The sequence below is a fragment of the Geotrypetes seraphini genome, chromosome 13 (genome assembly GCF_902459505.1).
Source record: "Geotrypetes seraphini chromosome 13, aGeoSer1.1, whole genome shotgun sequence".
NCBI classification, from domain to species: domain Eukaryota; kingdom Metazoa; phylum Chordata; class Amphibia; order Gymnophiona; family Dermophiidae; genus Geotrypetes; species Geotrypetes seraphini.
This window is the reverse complement of record NC_047096.1, coordinates 74406727-74421275: the sequence shown is the minus strand read 5'-3', so window position 1 is coordinate 74421275 and position 14549 is coordinate 74406727. Positions and strand designations below refer to the sequence as shown.

At 44.0% G+C, this 14549-nt stretch overlaps 1 protein-coding gene across 2 annotated transcripts; it reads right to left on the bottom strand.

Annotated features, from left to right (window-relative positions):
- Positions 1–929: 929 nt before the first annotated feature.
- Positions 930–11555, bottom strand: TMEM101 (transmembrane protein 101). Of its 2 annotated transcripts, none has more exons than XM_033918600.1 (4): positions 11538–11555; positions 7942–8122; positions 3462–3608; positions 930–1362 (listed from the first exon to the last, which is right to left on the bottom strand). In XM_033918600.1, exons 2-4 carry the CDS (start codon positions 8083–8085, stop codon positions 1054–1056), a joined length of 600 nt encoding a protein of 199 aa, XP_033774491.1. In that variant the 5' UTR covers positions 8086–8122; positions 11538–11555; the 3' UTR covers positions 930–1053. The 2 variants fall into 2 exon arrangements, with proteins under 2 accessions (XP_033774491.1, XP_033774490.1); XM_033918599.1 differs by lacking the exon at positions 11538–11555 and adding an exon at positions 9369–9542.
- Between the last annotated feature and the right edge of the window lie 2994 nt (positions 11556–14549).

Below are 14549 nucleotides of genomic sequence, written 5' to 3'. Positions count from 1 at the left end.
GGTGTCTTGCGCTGAATTGTCTGCCCTCCATTGTCGACACGCGACTGACTATGAACCGAGGAGAGGGCGGCAGCAGGGAAAGAGATTCAACTCCCTTCAGTTCTTCCATGTTAAAAGAGGCTTTCTTAATATGCTGATCTCAGTCAACCAGGCAGTGGCGTAGACAGGGTGACAGGCACCTGGGGCAGTGGTGCCCCTTCCCCGCTCCCCCCCTAGCACTGCGCAAGCCCCTTTCCCTTCATCTGTACCTCTAGTTGTTCATCACGGCGAGGGACAAGAGCTTCAATGTGCTCTTTGCGACCCCACCGGCTCTCCCTCTGACATCACTTCCTATGCAAGGCACCAGGAAGTGACATCAGCGGGAGAGAAGACGAGGAGTACATAGAAGTTGTTACTCGTAGTGGTGAACAACTAGAAGTACAGGGGAAGGGAGGGCATGCACAAGGTGAGGGAGGAATGGGGGCAGAGAGGAGGGGTGCTGGCACCCTCACCAATATGGTGCCCAGGGCAGACTGCCACCCCCCCCCACACTGCAACCAGAGGCTCCACTTAAACAATATAATTTTGTCACTGTATGCATTGAAAAATTAACAAATCATAAACAAGATGCCATATTAAAATCATAGGCGAGTCCATGAAGGATCAGCTAAGGAGTAGAAAATAATTCGGGGACAAATTTTTTCCCATCCTCATAGGAACTCATTTTCCCATCTCGGTATCCTGCAAGCTCCATCCTCATCTGCACAAGCCTCAAACACTTTAAAATCATAAGTGTTCGAGGCTTGTACGGTTAAAGCAGAGCTCACAGGAATGGAGCAGGGATAGAACTCGCAGGGACAGAACGGGGAAATTGAGTTCCTGCGGGAACAGGGACAAATTTGTCCCCATGTCATTCTCTACTAAGGAGGTCAAAACCAGTAAAACCCAGATTCAATACCAAAAATTTCTATATTAAAAAGAGTCCTTATAAGCATAAATAACATTTAAAAAACATGATCCCACCCTTAGTCTACACAAAACAGGACAACAGTACCGCTTCTTTTTTCGACTGGCTCAGCCATCTGTGGCTAAGATGATCACAGTCCCAAAAATGCCTACATTCTGCCCAATAAGTCTCATCTGGTTCCAGAACTCCACATGGTGCGAGCTGTGCCAATAACCCAAGTTCCCATCGATGAGCAGTATGACTGGTGGCAAAACGATGGCAAGGACCTGTGCTGCGGTGCTCACGTAGTATCCAGAGAGGAAGGAGAGGGCCAGCACCCCATACAGGATGAACAGAAGCTGTAGTGTTAGTTCACCCCCCAAAATGTGATTCAGGTAGGCCAGCCGGTCCTCCTTGCTGTGCTGCAGGGAATAGGCCTAAGGACAAAATAATAATAATAACTTTTATTTTGTATACCGCCATACCCAGAGAGTTCTAGGCGGTTCACATCAGTTAAACAAAGTTACAAATGAAGAAGTTGTGGGAAGTTAGGAAGTCAGTTACACAGAGTTAGCTGACCGGAAGTCAGTTTAAACAGAACTTACAAACAATGAAGTAATTTAAGTTCGGAGATTACAGTAAGAAGGAATAGGCAGGGATTCCCATACAAGGTGGGGGGGGGAAGGATGGGGGGCGGTAGGTGTTAAGGGTTCTGTTCAAGGAATAGGTGTGTTTTGAGTTGTTTTCTGAAGGCGAGGTAGGTGGGGGCCTCGAGTATGATTCGAGCTAGCCAAGGGTTATGTTTGGCTGCCTGGAAGGAAAAGGTTTTGTCAAGGAATCTTTTGAAGTGACATGATTTTAGAGAGGGGAAGGCGAACAAGTGAATTCTGCGGGAGCTCTTGTTGATGTAATTTAAATTGAAGTGAGGGTTAGAGACTCATTGGTATGGGGATACATATCTACTATTTTGATAGGGCCACTGTGCACAGAGAATCTGAAATTTATATCTTCACTATAGGGGCCCTTTTACTAAGTCGTATTAGGTGCTAACGCACAGCCGATGCAATTTAAAATGTCATATTGTTGGACATGTTCAAATTAGCATTCGCTGATATAAGCACTAAAATATACTTGTATTTTTGGGGATGGGGTGTGTCAGGGAGCGGAAAGGACACTGCTATTCTAAAAAGTTTGTGCATCTACATCGGCCCTTACCACCTAAAAAAACGAATAGCAGTAAGTGCTCACGCGTAATTTTTTTTTTTTTAATGGCTGCACACTATCTTAGGGCACAGCTATTAATATAAAAAAAAAAAAAAAAAATAGAAAATCTGCCATTTTACAGCTACAGTAAAAAATGGCCTTAGCATGTGGCAAAGACCAGCGTAAGGGTGCACCAAGGCCGGTTTTTGCGGCAGCTTAATAAAAGGACCTCACAGAAAGATAAATGACTTGCTTAAAATCACACAATGCAAAGAAATGCAGAGTAATGCATTTGGGGATTAATAATCAGAAGGAACCGTATATGCTGGGAGGTGAGAAGCTGATATGCACAGACGGGGAGAGGGACCTTGGGGTGATAGTGTCTGAAGATCTAAAGGCGAAAAAAACAGTGTGACAAGGCAGTGGCTACTACCAGAAGGATGCTGGGCTGTATAAAGAGAGGCGTAGTCAGTAGAAGGAAGAAGGTGTTGATGCCCCTGTACAGGCCCCACTTGGAGTATTGTGTTCAGTTTTGGAGACCGTATCTGGCGAAAGACGTAAGAAGACTTGAGGCGGTCCAGAGGAGGGCGACGAAAATGATAGCAGGCTTGCGCCAGAAGACGTATGAGGAGAGACTGGAAGCCCTGAATATGTATACCCTAGAGGAAGGGCGAGACAGGGGAGATATGACTCAGATGTTCAAATACTTAAAGGGTATTAACGTAGAACAAAATCTTTTCCAGAGAAAGGAAAATGGTAAAACCAGAGGACATAATTTGAGGTTGAGGGGTGGTAGATTCAGGGGCAATGTTAGGAAGTTCTACTTTACGGAGAGGGTGGTGGATGCCTGGAATGCGCTCCCGAGAGAGGTGGTGGAGAGGAAAACTGTGACTGAGTTCAAAGAAGCGTGGGATGAACACAGAGGGTCTAGAATCAGAAAATAATATTAAATATTGAACTAAGGCCAGTACTGGGCAGACTTGCAGGGTCTGTGTCTGTGTATGGCCGTTTGGTGGAGGATGGGCTGGGGAGGGCTTCAATGGCTGGGAGGGTGTAGATGGGCTGGAGTAGGTTTTAATGGAGATTTCGGCAGTTGGAACCCAAGCACAGTATCGGGTAGAGCTTTGGATTCTTGCCCAGAAATAGCTAAGAAAATAATTAAAAAATTTAAATTGAATCAGGTTGGGCAGACCGGATGGCCCATTCGGGTCTTTATCTGCTGTCATCTACTATGTATGTTACTATCTATGTATGTATGTATGACTGAACAGGGGAATAGAGAGCTGGAGTCTTTACATTCACAGCTCTGCACTATGAGAACATATCCACGTACCACGCAGATGAGGTAGATCCCGAGAAAGACCTGCCCTGTGGACTGGAGTGACCTGCTCCGGGGCTTCTGACGATACATCTCACCTGCACCGCTAGCCAAGATCAGGAACCCACCAATGATAGCTATCGTTCGTGAATACATTCTCACCTGAAAGAGAATGCAAAATATATCTGGTTGTGGTTTGTTAAAAAGATAAGGGCTTTCCTGTGGAGTAGCAGATATGTAACGATCCAGCATAGACAAGTGAAGACAATGTGAAAGAGATACTTTTCCCTTATGTTGCTCATATAATACAATTGAGGAAGGCGGCCTTTTTAACTTTGAATTTGCAAGTTTCTGCATTAGGGACTTCCTTTTATTTAAAATTTCCTTATAAATGTTTACATTTCCAGTTCTTACTTAAGTATTTAAAATATTTGTATCCCACATATCTAAAAATCTATGTGGCTTACAATAAAAAATAACTAATTAAAAAAAAAAGAAAAAGAATAAACTCATTCTAAATACAAAACCCAAAACTACTACTATCTTTTGGCTTCTCAAAATCTTGCTACACCTTACCACTGATAACCCTTGCTGATGAATTTTAGACTATTTGCTTTCTCCAAAGATGACAGTTTGGTAATCCCCCACCCAAAATCCGATTATCTTCAGTTTATAAAATCTTTTCTGAACCACCAGCTTTATTTGAGCTCTTAACAGCAGCCAAGGATCAATTTGCACTCCTAACTTCCTCAGGTCCAATTGAAAGTATAATTTGTGATCTTCAATTTCAGAATCAACAATAGCGGTTTTTAGCGTAGGCTTGCGTGCTGAATGCTCTGCACTGCTCCCGACGCTCATACAGTTCCTATGAGCGTCAGAAGCAGCGCGGAGCATTCAGCGCGCCGGCCTTCGCCATAAACCGCTATCACGGTTTTGTACAAGGGAGGGGGTAGGGAATTGTGATAAAAGCATCAGTTCAGTTTTCTTTGCATATAAACTCAATCTATTTGAAAACATCCAAGCTTGTACTTATTAGATTTAAAGTATAGATCAAATGATATGAAACACCATGGACCAGGAAATTTATATCAATGTATAGCCAACAGACAGATAACATTTTTTAAACTTCTCAACAAATTAAAAAATTGGCTTAGAAACATAGAAATAGACGGCAGATAAGGGCCACGGCCCATCCAGTCTGCCCACCCTAATGACCCTCCCCTACCTTTGCCCTGTGAATAGATCCCATGTGCCGATCCCATTTGGCCTTAAAATCAGGCACGCTGCTGGCCTCAATCACCTGCAGTGGAAGACTATTCCAGCGATCAACCACCCTTTCAGTGAAAAAGAATTTCCTGGTGTCACCTCGTAGTTTCCCGCCCCTGATTTTCCACGGATGCCCTCTTGTTGTCGTGGGCCTCCGCCTCGATGCGGCCCGTAAGATACTTGAAGGTCTCGATCATGTCTCCCCTCTCTCTGCGCTCCTCGAGCGAGTAAAGCTGCAATTTGTCAAGCCGTTCTTCGTATGGGAGATCCTTGAGTCCCGAGACCATCCGGGGGGCCATTCTCTGCACCGACTCCAGTCTCAGCACATCCTTTCGATAATGAGGCCTCCAGAATTGCACACAGTATTCCAGGTGGGGCCTCACCATGGATCTATACAATGGCATAATGGCTTCCGCCTTACGGCTGACAAAACCCCTTCGTATGCAACCCATGATTTGTCTTGCCTTGGATGAAGCTTGCTCCACTTGATTGGCAGCTTCTGCTCAAAGTCGTGTTTTATTGAGTAGATCTTTTTTTTTCTCTCTCTCTCTTTTTAATGCAATCTTGGGAGAGGGAATGAGGAGGGGGGGGTTTGGGAGAGGATAATTAGCTGAACAGTCTTTCTCTTATTATAATTGTATTTGAAACATAGGGCGCGTTATCGGTTTAACACGCACTAAACCGCCGACCACGCTAGCCACTACCACCTCCTCTTGAGCAGGCGGTAGTTTTTCAGCTAGCGCGGGGTTAGCGCGTGATTAAAAGTCGCTGACGCGGCTTCGTATAAGGAGCCCATAGTTTATTTCATCGCTCTATGAATTGTTTACTTTTGTATTTATATTTATTTGTTATACATTATTGTATTTATCCATTTATATATTGTGCATTGCATTATTTTATTTATTTAATAAGAGTGATTTATATTTAAAAAATTGGCTGTACGCAGATATTAAAAATAGTTGAAAGTACTGAACCGTGAGGAATCCCTACATCAACAGTCATCCGTTCACATTGGCTAGTAGGTTGTGGCATTTGTTGCATCCTGTCAATCAAAAGATATTGGAACCACTGCATACTCCCCCACTAAGCAGGGCTGTGGAGTCGGAGTCGGAGTCGGAGGAAATTTCAGGTACCTGGAGTCGGAGTCAGAAGTACAAAAAACTGAGGAGTCGGAACATTTATCTACCGCCTCCATTTTTGAACTTGGCATACCAATCACGAGCGATTCTTTCAGCTATAGCACCCACTATATACACAGCACAAATGTTGCGAGCAGCTTCTGCGGCCTTAGAACCTTGATTAAAAGCAAAAAGAAGGTGGTGTCGAAAATGCTCATTTCTCTCAACTTGACATTCCATTTTAACGATCTGAAAATTAACCAGTGCTGTGGAGTCAGAGTCGAGGAGTCGGAGGAAATTTCGGGTACCTGGAGTCGGAGTCGGAGTCTGAAGTACAAAAAACTGAGGAGTCGGAACATTTATCTACCGACTCCACAGCCCTTCCACTAAGACCAATTTCTGTGCAATGTCTCAACTGCATCTGGCGATTTATTGTATCAATTGCTGCTGAAACATCCAACATCACAAAAACGTTAAGAAATCCAGATTCTTTCCAACACAGTTACCATTAATGGCTCAATGCCATATTTTTTCCTAAATCCAAACTGATAAACTTCTAATATATTAAATTCTTCCGAATGATCTTTAAGTTGATGCAACATTGATAGAAAAAAAAAAAGACGATTTGGATTTAGATTATCCTTCATTCCGATTCTTCAAAACAGGTCACACACAAGCCATCTTTAACTTCTAGGGTACTGTCCCTGAAGATTGTGATCTATTCACAATCTGTCATCCCAGTTCCACAATATGTTGATTTAAACATTTCAAAATCTTTGTCTCACATAGATTCAATGGAGAAGAATATCATTCAACAAACTTATCACCTTATTCTCTTGTTTCAGTGAAACCTCTTTAAATACTCACCGATCCTATTTTGAACTTGATCACCCGTACCCAAAGGAAATTTTCAAGTAACTTGTCACCTTGGCCTGGAAAGCTTCCGCTAACTGTTATGAAGGCAATATATGTGGATCCATTATAAATCAGAGACTTTGGGCTCCTTTTTAGCGCACGCTAACCCCCGCGCTAGCCAAAAAACTACCGGCTGCTCAAGAGGAGGCAGTAGCAGCTAGCACAGCCGGCAAATTAGCGCATGCTATTACCGCGTTAAACCGCTAATGCGGCTTCGTAAAAGGAGCCCTTTAGCTGGGAAAAATAAAGCAGGGGGGGAGAAGAATCTCTGAATCATTACATTGAAATGTGGGAAGGATATTTCACTTCCTGAATTATGGTGGTTGTTTTTTTTTTTTACTTTTGATTCATTTGCTCATTTTCTATTTACAGAGTCTAGTAGTTATTCCAAAAATGAGTATTATAATTTATTGATCATTGCCTTTGATTAAGGGAAATTATAATACCTTTCCTTGTGTATCATCATTTCATAAATAGTTTTAAAAAGTGACTTTTTCAAGAATTTATTGTTATTAGTGAACATTTAAGGCATTTGGCTTAAGAGGCTCAGCCGGAATCACAAAGTAACATTCTGAAATTTATGAAAAAAGGCAGGTAGCTTAAAATCAGGGACAATTTCTAAAGCTGCTCGATATTAATGCCACAGAACAGTGTATCGCAAACTGTGTGCCTCCTGAAATTTCAGGTGTGCCGTGACACACTGGCAAAGAGGAGAGTCGTCTACACTGGCTGACTGCCTACAGGATGTGCCTCTCGTGGCAAGAGGCACATCCTGAAGGAAGATGACTCTCCTCCTGGCTGGCATCTCTCCTCCACTCCCCGCACCTCCTGGATCCCTCTACCGAAGTGGCTCACAGCCAGATGGGCTTCCGTACCCTTCCGAGTGCCTTCTGGCTGGGGCACTGGATTTAGTGTGCTGCTGGCCGGAAAGTTTGCCATAGAAGGAAGCAGAAGGAAGTTTATTCCTTTATGATGACGCTTAAGGACAGCACCAACACCTGCTAAAAACCCAGTCAAAAAAAGAGGCAGGGCCTCAGGAAGACAAGGAAAGCAGTGCAGACCACGAATGTTAGCCCTCTGACAACAGCCAGACAGGAAGGCATCCAGAGAAAGTGTGATTCATATTCAGTTTCTAAAACAGTTCCTTTTTTTCATCTTTAGTTTATAAAACCCACGCACAGATAGACTCATCTTACCTTCAGCCAATCAGCGTAATGCACATACCCTCCAGCATGCGAAGCATAGGTGCTCACAGCCAACTGGAAGGCAGCACCAAGTGCAAACCATCTGCGTTTCACACCAAAGGACATGAAGCTGGCACAAAGCACAGCCACCCCCATATCAAAGTACAGGTATGGCACTGGGATATCCGGCTTCCTGGAAAACACAAGGACAGCTAAAGCTTTCTCCCTTACAAGTCACAAGGCTTTATGCACATCTCTGATAGCCCTTAGATTGCTTTGATTTTATTTACTTCATTAAAATTTATCACATTTTTCAACTGGTTACCGGATTATTCTTGCTCTCTCTTGGTTAAAACAGTAAGAGACTTCACAAAGTTATGGGATAAATACAGACCCCCAAACTATGTATATGACCTTTTAAAGTCGTGTACATACATCGATGCACATAGCCAATGTATGCGCACAACTTAATTAATTAGACAAAACAATGACGATAACTGGAGGGGGTGAGAGCACCTGCTTTCTTGATGTCAATATTCAGCTAGTGCTCACATAAGATCTAGTGACCAGTACATGCCAGAATAAGAACATAAGCAATGCCTCCGCTGGGTCAGACCTGAGGTCCATCGTGCCCAGCAGTCCACTCACGCGGCGGCACCAACAGGTCCAGGACCTGTGCAGTAATCCCCTTTTCCAGCAGGAAATTGTCCAATCCTTTCTTGAACCCCAGTACCGTACTCTGCCCTATTACGCCCCCTGGAAGTGCATTCCAGGTGTCCACCACACGTTGGGTAAAGAAGAATTTCCCAGGTTTTCAGGATTTCCCCAACGAACATGCATGAGATCTATGTGCATGCACTGCTTTCAATGCATATTCATTGGGGAAATCCTGAAAACCCGACTGGATTGCGGCCCCCCGATATTCAGTGTTGGTACTCAGACATAGCCCAGAACTGACTATCAGGACCACATTCTGTCCACAACTGCCAACTGAATATTTTAAATTGGTATATGTGCTTTTCCATAGCACTATAAAGTATGCACAGGGTTTTATATTTTTTTTAAAAACCCAACCAAAACACATTGCAGACAGTGCCCTCAATAGAAGGAGAGCTTGACAAAGGGCTGCTTCTAGAAGAGGAGGATGGTCTGAGTGGCCAGTGCCTGAACCGAAGAGTTGTCCCAGTGGAACTACCCTCCAGAACTGAGCCTTTTTCAGCTGGAGGGAACCAAACCCATCACCCTACCAGGCTTACCAGCTGCTACGCAAAGCAATATGCTAGTTCAGCCATGGATCTCTCCAGTAGCCCACCCAAGCCTGCTGCCTATGATCCAGAAGCCCCTGCTCCCCTAAGTTCCACGTTTTCCTTGGGGGGGGGGAGGGGAGAGCCTTCTCGGATCCTCCCCTTTTCATTCTCTCTCCCTCCTTTATCCCCTACCTGCGAGCATCTGCCCTCTCGGCGTAGAGCATGAGCTGGCTGAAGCAGTTCCAGAACGGGAAACGAGTCAGTAGGATGGAGCCCAGGCGCATTAAAAACCTCAGCAGCTGTCGCCGGCTCCCGGCCGCCATCTTAGTGCGGGGCAAATATCACTTCCGGGCCGCCTGGGACCTCTTCCGGAAGCGGAAGGAAAGGGGCCGTCAGTGCGCCGACGGGATTTGTAGTCCCAATTTGTCTTAGCTACGTCCCTCCCTGCATGTCTTGCCTCTAAAGGTTGCCAACGCATACGCCCTCCTATAGATTAAGAAGCGTTGGGTCGCCCCCAGTGAACTTAAGAATTAAAATTGCCACACTGGTCCATCAAGCCCAGTATCCTGTTTCCAACCCAGGTCCCAGGCACCTAGCTAGATCCCCAGTGCATGCTGGGAATTGTAGTTCAGATTTTCACATCGCTTGTCCCGAAAAAGTGAGAACCTCTTTGCAAAACGGGGGCGAAGCCCTAGGGATGGAGCTCCCTGATAATCCTCTTTCTAACTTCTCTCACCCGCCTAAAACCATGGCGTAAACATTCCAGGAAAAGTAGTATGATGTAATCCAGGGGTGTCCAATGTCGGTCCTCGAGGGCCGCAATCCAGTCGGGTTTTCAGGATTTCCCCAATGAATATGCATTGAAAGCAGTGCATGCAAATAGATCTCATGCATATTCACTGGGGAAATCCTGAAAACCCTACTGGATTGCGGCCCTCGAGGACCGACATTGGACACCCCTGATGTAATCGGACTACATTAAACATTGATGTCTCCTCTCAAGAAAAGTCACAATGTAGTTAGTGTGAAAACCAGGCATGGAACCCACTAAAGAAGGTGTCAAAGTCCCTCCTCGAGGGCAGCAATCCAGTCGGGTTTTCAGGATTTCCCCAATGAATATGCATGAGATCTATTTGCATGCACTGCTTTCATTGTATGCTAATAGATCTCATACATATTCATTGGGGAAATCCTGAAAACCCGACTGGATTACGGCCCTCGAGGAGGGACTTTGACACCCCTGCACTAAAGTAAAAGGGATTTGGCTCACATCTTTTAAGAACTAATTCAAGGTAAGCCATGTTCAGGTGCAATAGGTATTTTCCAGTCCCACAGGTGGTGTAAGGAGAGCCCTTGTAACATGGAATGAAACACCAGTGAAACGACTGGGTAGCCATCGGGCTATAAGTTAAGTGCTCTTCTTAAAATCAATTATAGCACCACATTGATATTGCATGCATTACAAAATTAAACAAGACCGATGATGAACACGTCACCCCCCAGTAAGGACATGAAAAGAAATACAAGTAGTGTCTTGGGTGTTTGAAGTCTTGATATAAATATAATCTGCAAACAATTTGTTCAGAACCATTTGCTAGTTACCTGGAACATGGACACCTAATATGAGTAAGGTCCCTTTGTAAATCTTCGCAGTCCTCTTTAGTTCTAACTCCACTAAATAGTTTGGTGTTGTTTGCGAATGATGGCGGAACGTTTGGGAACTAGTAAGTCCTTTAATGATGTATGGAGTCCACTGACTACTTTTGTTGCATTACAGTAAGGGTCATGTTTCTTCCCTTTTCATTAGATTCTTTACACATCCGGGGGAGGGGGGAAATGTACGTTGAGGAGTTAAATTATTTAATTATAATATTGAAATCACATCATATGTATTATTGCATTAATAATTAAGATGAGGATGGGAGTAAATGATTGTTTAATGTAATAATTGTATAGTTATTAGTGCGTTCTATGCAGTATTTATGATTTACCAATTGTATTGCACTATCAAAGTTTGAAAATCAGTAAAGATTTAAACAAAAAAAAGAGCCTACAAATTACAGTTCTAGTCACAGTTCTTACCAAAGAGAGTTCGTTATTATTCTTGATTAGTCGTGCCAGCCGGCAAGATAACAAAGACAAATTTCCAGTCCTTCAGCTTACTTTAATATACAGCTGTGTGAAAACACTCAGGAATTTATCCCAAATGCTCTGCCATCTAAGGCAAAGCTTGCATTTTTGTACAGTTTGGAGCTCATTTTAAAAATAAAAAATAAAAATGTTCACAGTGTGGCATAAATGGACATTTTTCTTGCCAAATCCTTCCAATTCACTATTTTCAAACTTATTTTCTAGACTTACCCATACTGTTCATCCACAGTTTGTCTAAATCTCAAGGGGGCGTGTTAGAGGTGTGGTATGGGTGGGCTTATAAATTGGACATTTTGCCGTAATCAAATATTGAATAATACATCCAAGGCACAATTTCATTTGGGGCTAGACCTGTTTTTTTTTGTTTTGTTTTGACAACAAATAAGGGATTAAAAGGTGCCCAACAGATCAGCTGACCACTGGAGGGATGTCTTCCTCCTATCCCTCACAGATGTAAATGTGCCAACTTCAGATTTTATGGGCAGTCCTAGTGGATCAGCAAGCAGGTCTCTGGAGTAACCTGGTGGTCAGAGAAGAACCAGGCCTCTGTCACACTAGGTACAACACTTGTGGAGGAGCATGTGAGCCCACCAAAACCTACTGTACCATCATATATGTGTCATCTGCAAGCATAAGGGCTGTTGATGTGGAGTACAACTACAATAGGGTCCAGTAGGCATTTGATGTGTTTTGGAGGGCTCACCATACAATATAAGGGGGTTATGGTGAAATGTGTACCTGGGACCTTTTATGTGCAGTTCACTGCAGTGCCCCATTGCTTTGCTGGGATGACTATGTGGCCAGTCTACTACAAATGCTGGCCTTGCCTACATCTCAGTGGCTTGTGAGTTTTACTTTTGGATGCGTTTTTTTTTCAAAAATGGTTCAAAAAGATAGACGCACATCTGAAAAACGGCCATTTTCAACCCCCCCCCCCACCTCCCTCACACACACACTAGATGTTTTGCAGTTTTGAAAATGGTCACGTTCACTACTGGATTTCTATGCGTCTTCTGCAAAGCATCCCAAATTTGGATTTGGACATCATCTCTTTGACAGTAGTAACTACAATTCGGTTGCTTTCAGCTTCAGTGATTATGTTTACCCAGTCTTTCTAACAATTCTAATTTACACACATACACACACACCCTTTTATGTAACCGTTTTAGCATTTTTTATCACCGACCACGGCGGTAAAAGCTCAAACGCACACAGAATTCCTATGAGCGTCGGAACTTTTACGGCCGCAGCCAGCAATAAAAATTGGTAACGCGGCTTCCTTAAAGGGGGTAAATTAGGCTCCTTATAGCTTGCCTTCTGTAATTCTACTTTTACACTCTATACTGATAAAACAGCTGCTGGTATTAACTGACGTCCATCCCCCTTCCCTGTGGTCCTGTGCAAGTCGTTAGTAAGGCCCCACTTGGAGTACTGTGTTCACTTTGAGAGACCATATCTCTCTAAGGATTTTAAATGACTTCAAGCTGTTCAGAGAAAAGTGATAAAAATGGTATGGGGTGTGTGCCACAAGATGTATGAGAAGAGACTGGAAAACCTAAATCTGTATACTCCTAAAGCAGCGGTCTTCATTAAATTTTAAGCTGGGGACACTTTGGATTCTAATGAGCTGAATGAGATGAGAATTGCCAATATCTTATTGCCAAGCTGACCAGTGTGCGTCAGTGACATCCATCCCCACCATCCCACCTTCATTTGGGGGGGGGGGGGTATCAAGGCCCACCCAGTTCCATCCAGTCCCTCCCTGTCCAAGTCATGCCCCATTTTGCCCCAGTCCTACCCCCTGGACCTCTTCTCAAGTTGGAGCCATGTTTGGAGGGCCTCTGAGCATGCTCAGGTGTGGCATGATGACATCACACATGCACAGGTGCCCTTCAAATACGGCCCCGAGCTCAAAGCTTTTCAAAACCTGCACAAAGTGCTGGGTTTTGCAAAGCTGTCTGGATGCCTGGACAGTCCTCTAAAAAGAGGACATATCTGGGTAAATCTGGACTTCTGGTAACCCTACTCAAGGTTGTGAACATTTCCAAATGTATTCTCTTTTGGCTATTGAGAAATGCCTTGTTCTTCAAGCATGCAACTCTCACCCACATCCACTGACCCCTTTCTGTCCTAAGCTTGGATAAAATAGAAAGACAATGAGGACCACCACTGGCTCCCAGGCCTTGCACTGAAGAACACTGCCCTAGAGGAAAGGAGGAATAGGGGGGTGATGTGATACAGATGTTTAAATATTTGAAAGGCATTAATATACAAATGAACCTTTTCCAGAGACAAGAAGCAGTAGAACTAGAAAACCTGAATTGAGGTTGCCGGGAGGTCAATTTAGGAGTAAGTTCAGGAAGTAATTTTTCACAGAAAGGTTGACGGATACCTGAATTCAAAAAATGTGTGGGATAAACACAAAGGAACCTTAATTCTAATTGGAAAAAGAAAGGCATCAAACCAAATTTAAATGATGCTTAGGTGACAACTCCAGTAATTGGAAAATAAAGCCAGGGCCAGGCTGACTTCTACAGTTTGTCCCAATTATGGCTAGACATATTCTGATAGGAAGGTGCATTGATGGCAACTTCAGTATTTGGGATAGGCGGCCAGTGCCAAAAAAGACTTCTATGTGCCTCAAATGTAGCTAGACAGATTTTGACAGGCTGTAGTGGGTTTCAATGGGAAATAAGACCAGCGCAGGACAGATGTATGATCTATGCCAGGGGTGGGCAACTCCAGTTCTCGAGGGCCGGAATCCAGTCGGATTTTCAGGATTTCCCCAATGAATATGCATTGAAAGCAGTGCATGCAAACAGATCTCATGCATATTCATTGAGGAAATCCTGAAAACCCGACTGGATTCCGGCCCTCAAGGACCAGAGTTGCCCACCCCTGATCTATGCTCTCAAAGTAGCATAGATTAAGTGTGCGTAGCCCTGATTTCTGTCCCCCACTACCTAACACAGGGCTCTGGCCAGCTCTTTGGATCAGGGGTGTCGCCCATCCAAACCCAGAGCTCGCACAAAAAATGAATTTTATTTGCTTCTGTAATAATGGTGGTTACAGTCCTTCACACTCAAGCTTGGGCGTAGGCCAGGGCCAGACACATCTGGTAGGCCGGAAGATGGGTAACTGCAGAGTTTCACTCTGCACTCCCACTCCCACTCTTCACAATCCATTTGGATAAATGACAGCACAGTCCATGGTATGCGTGAA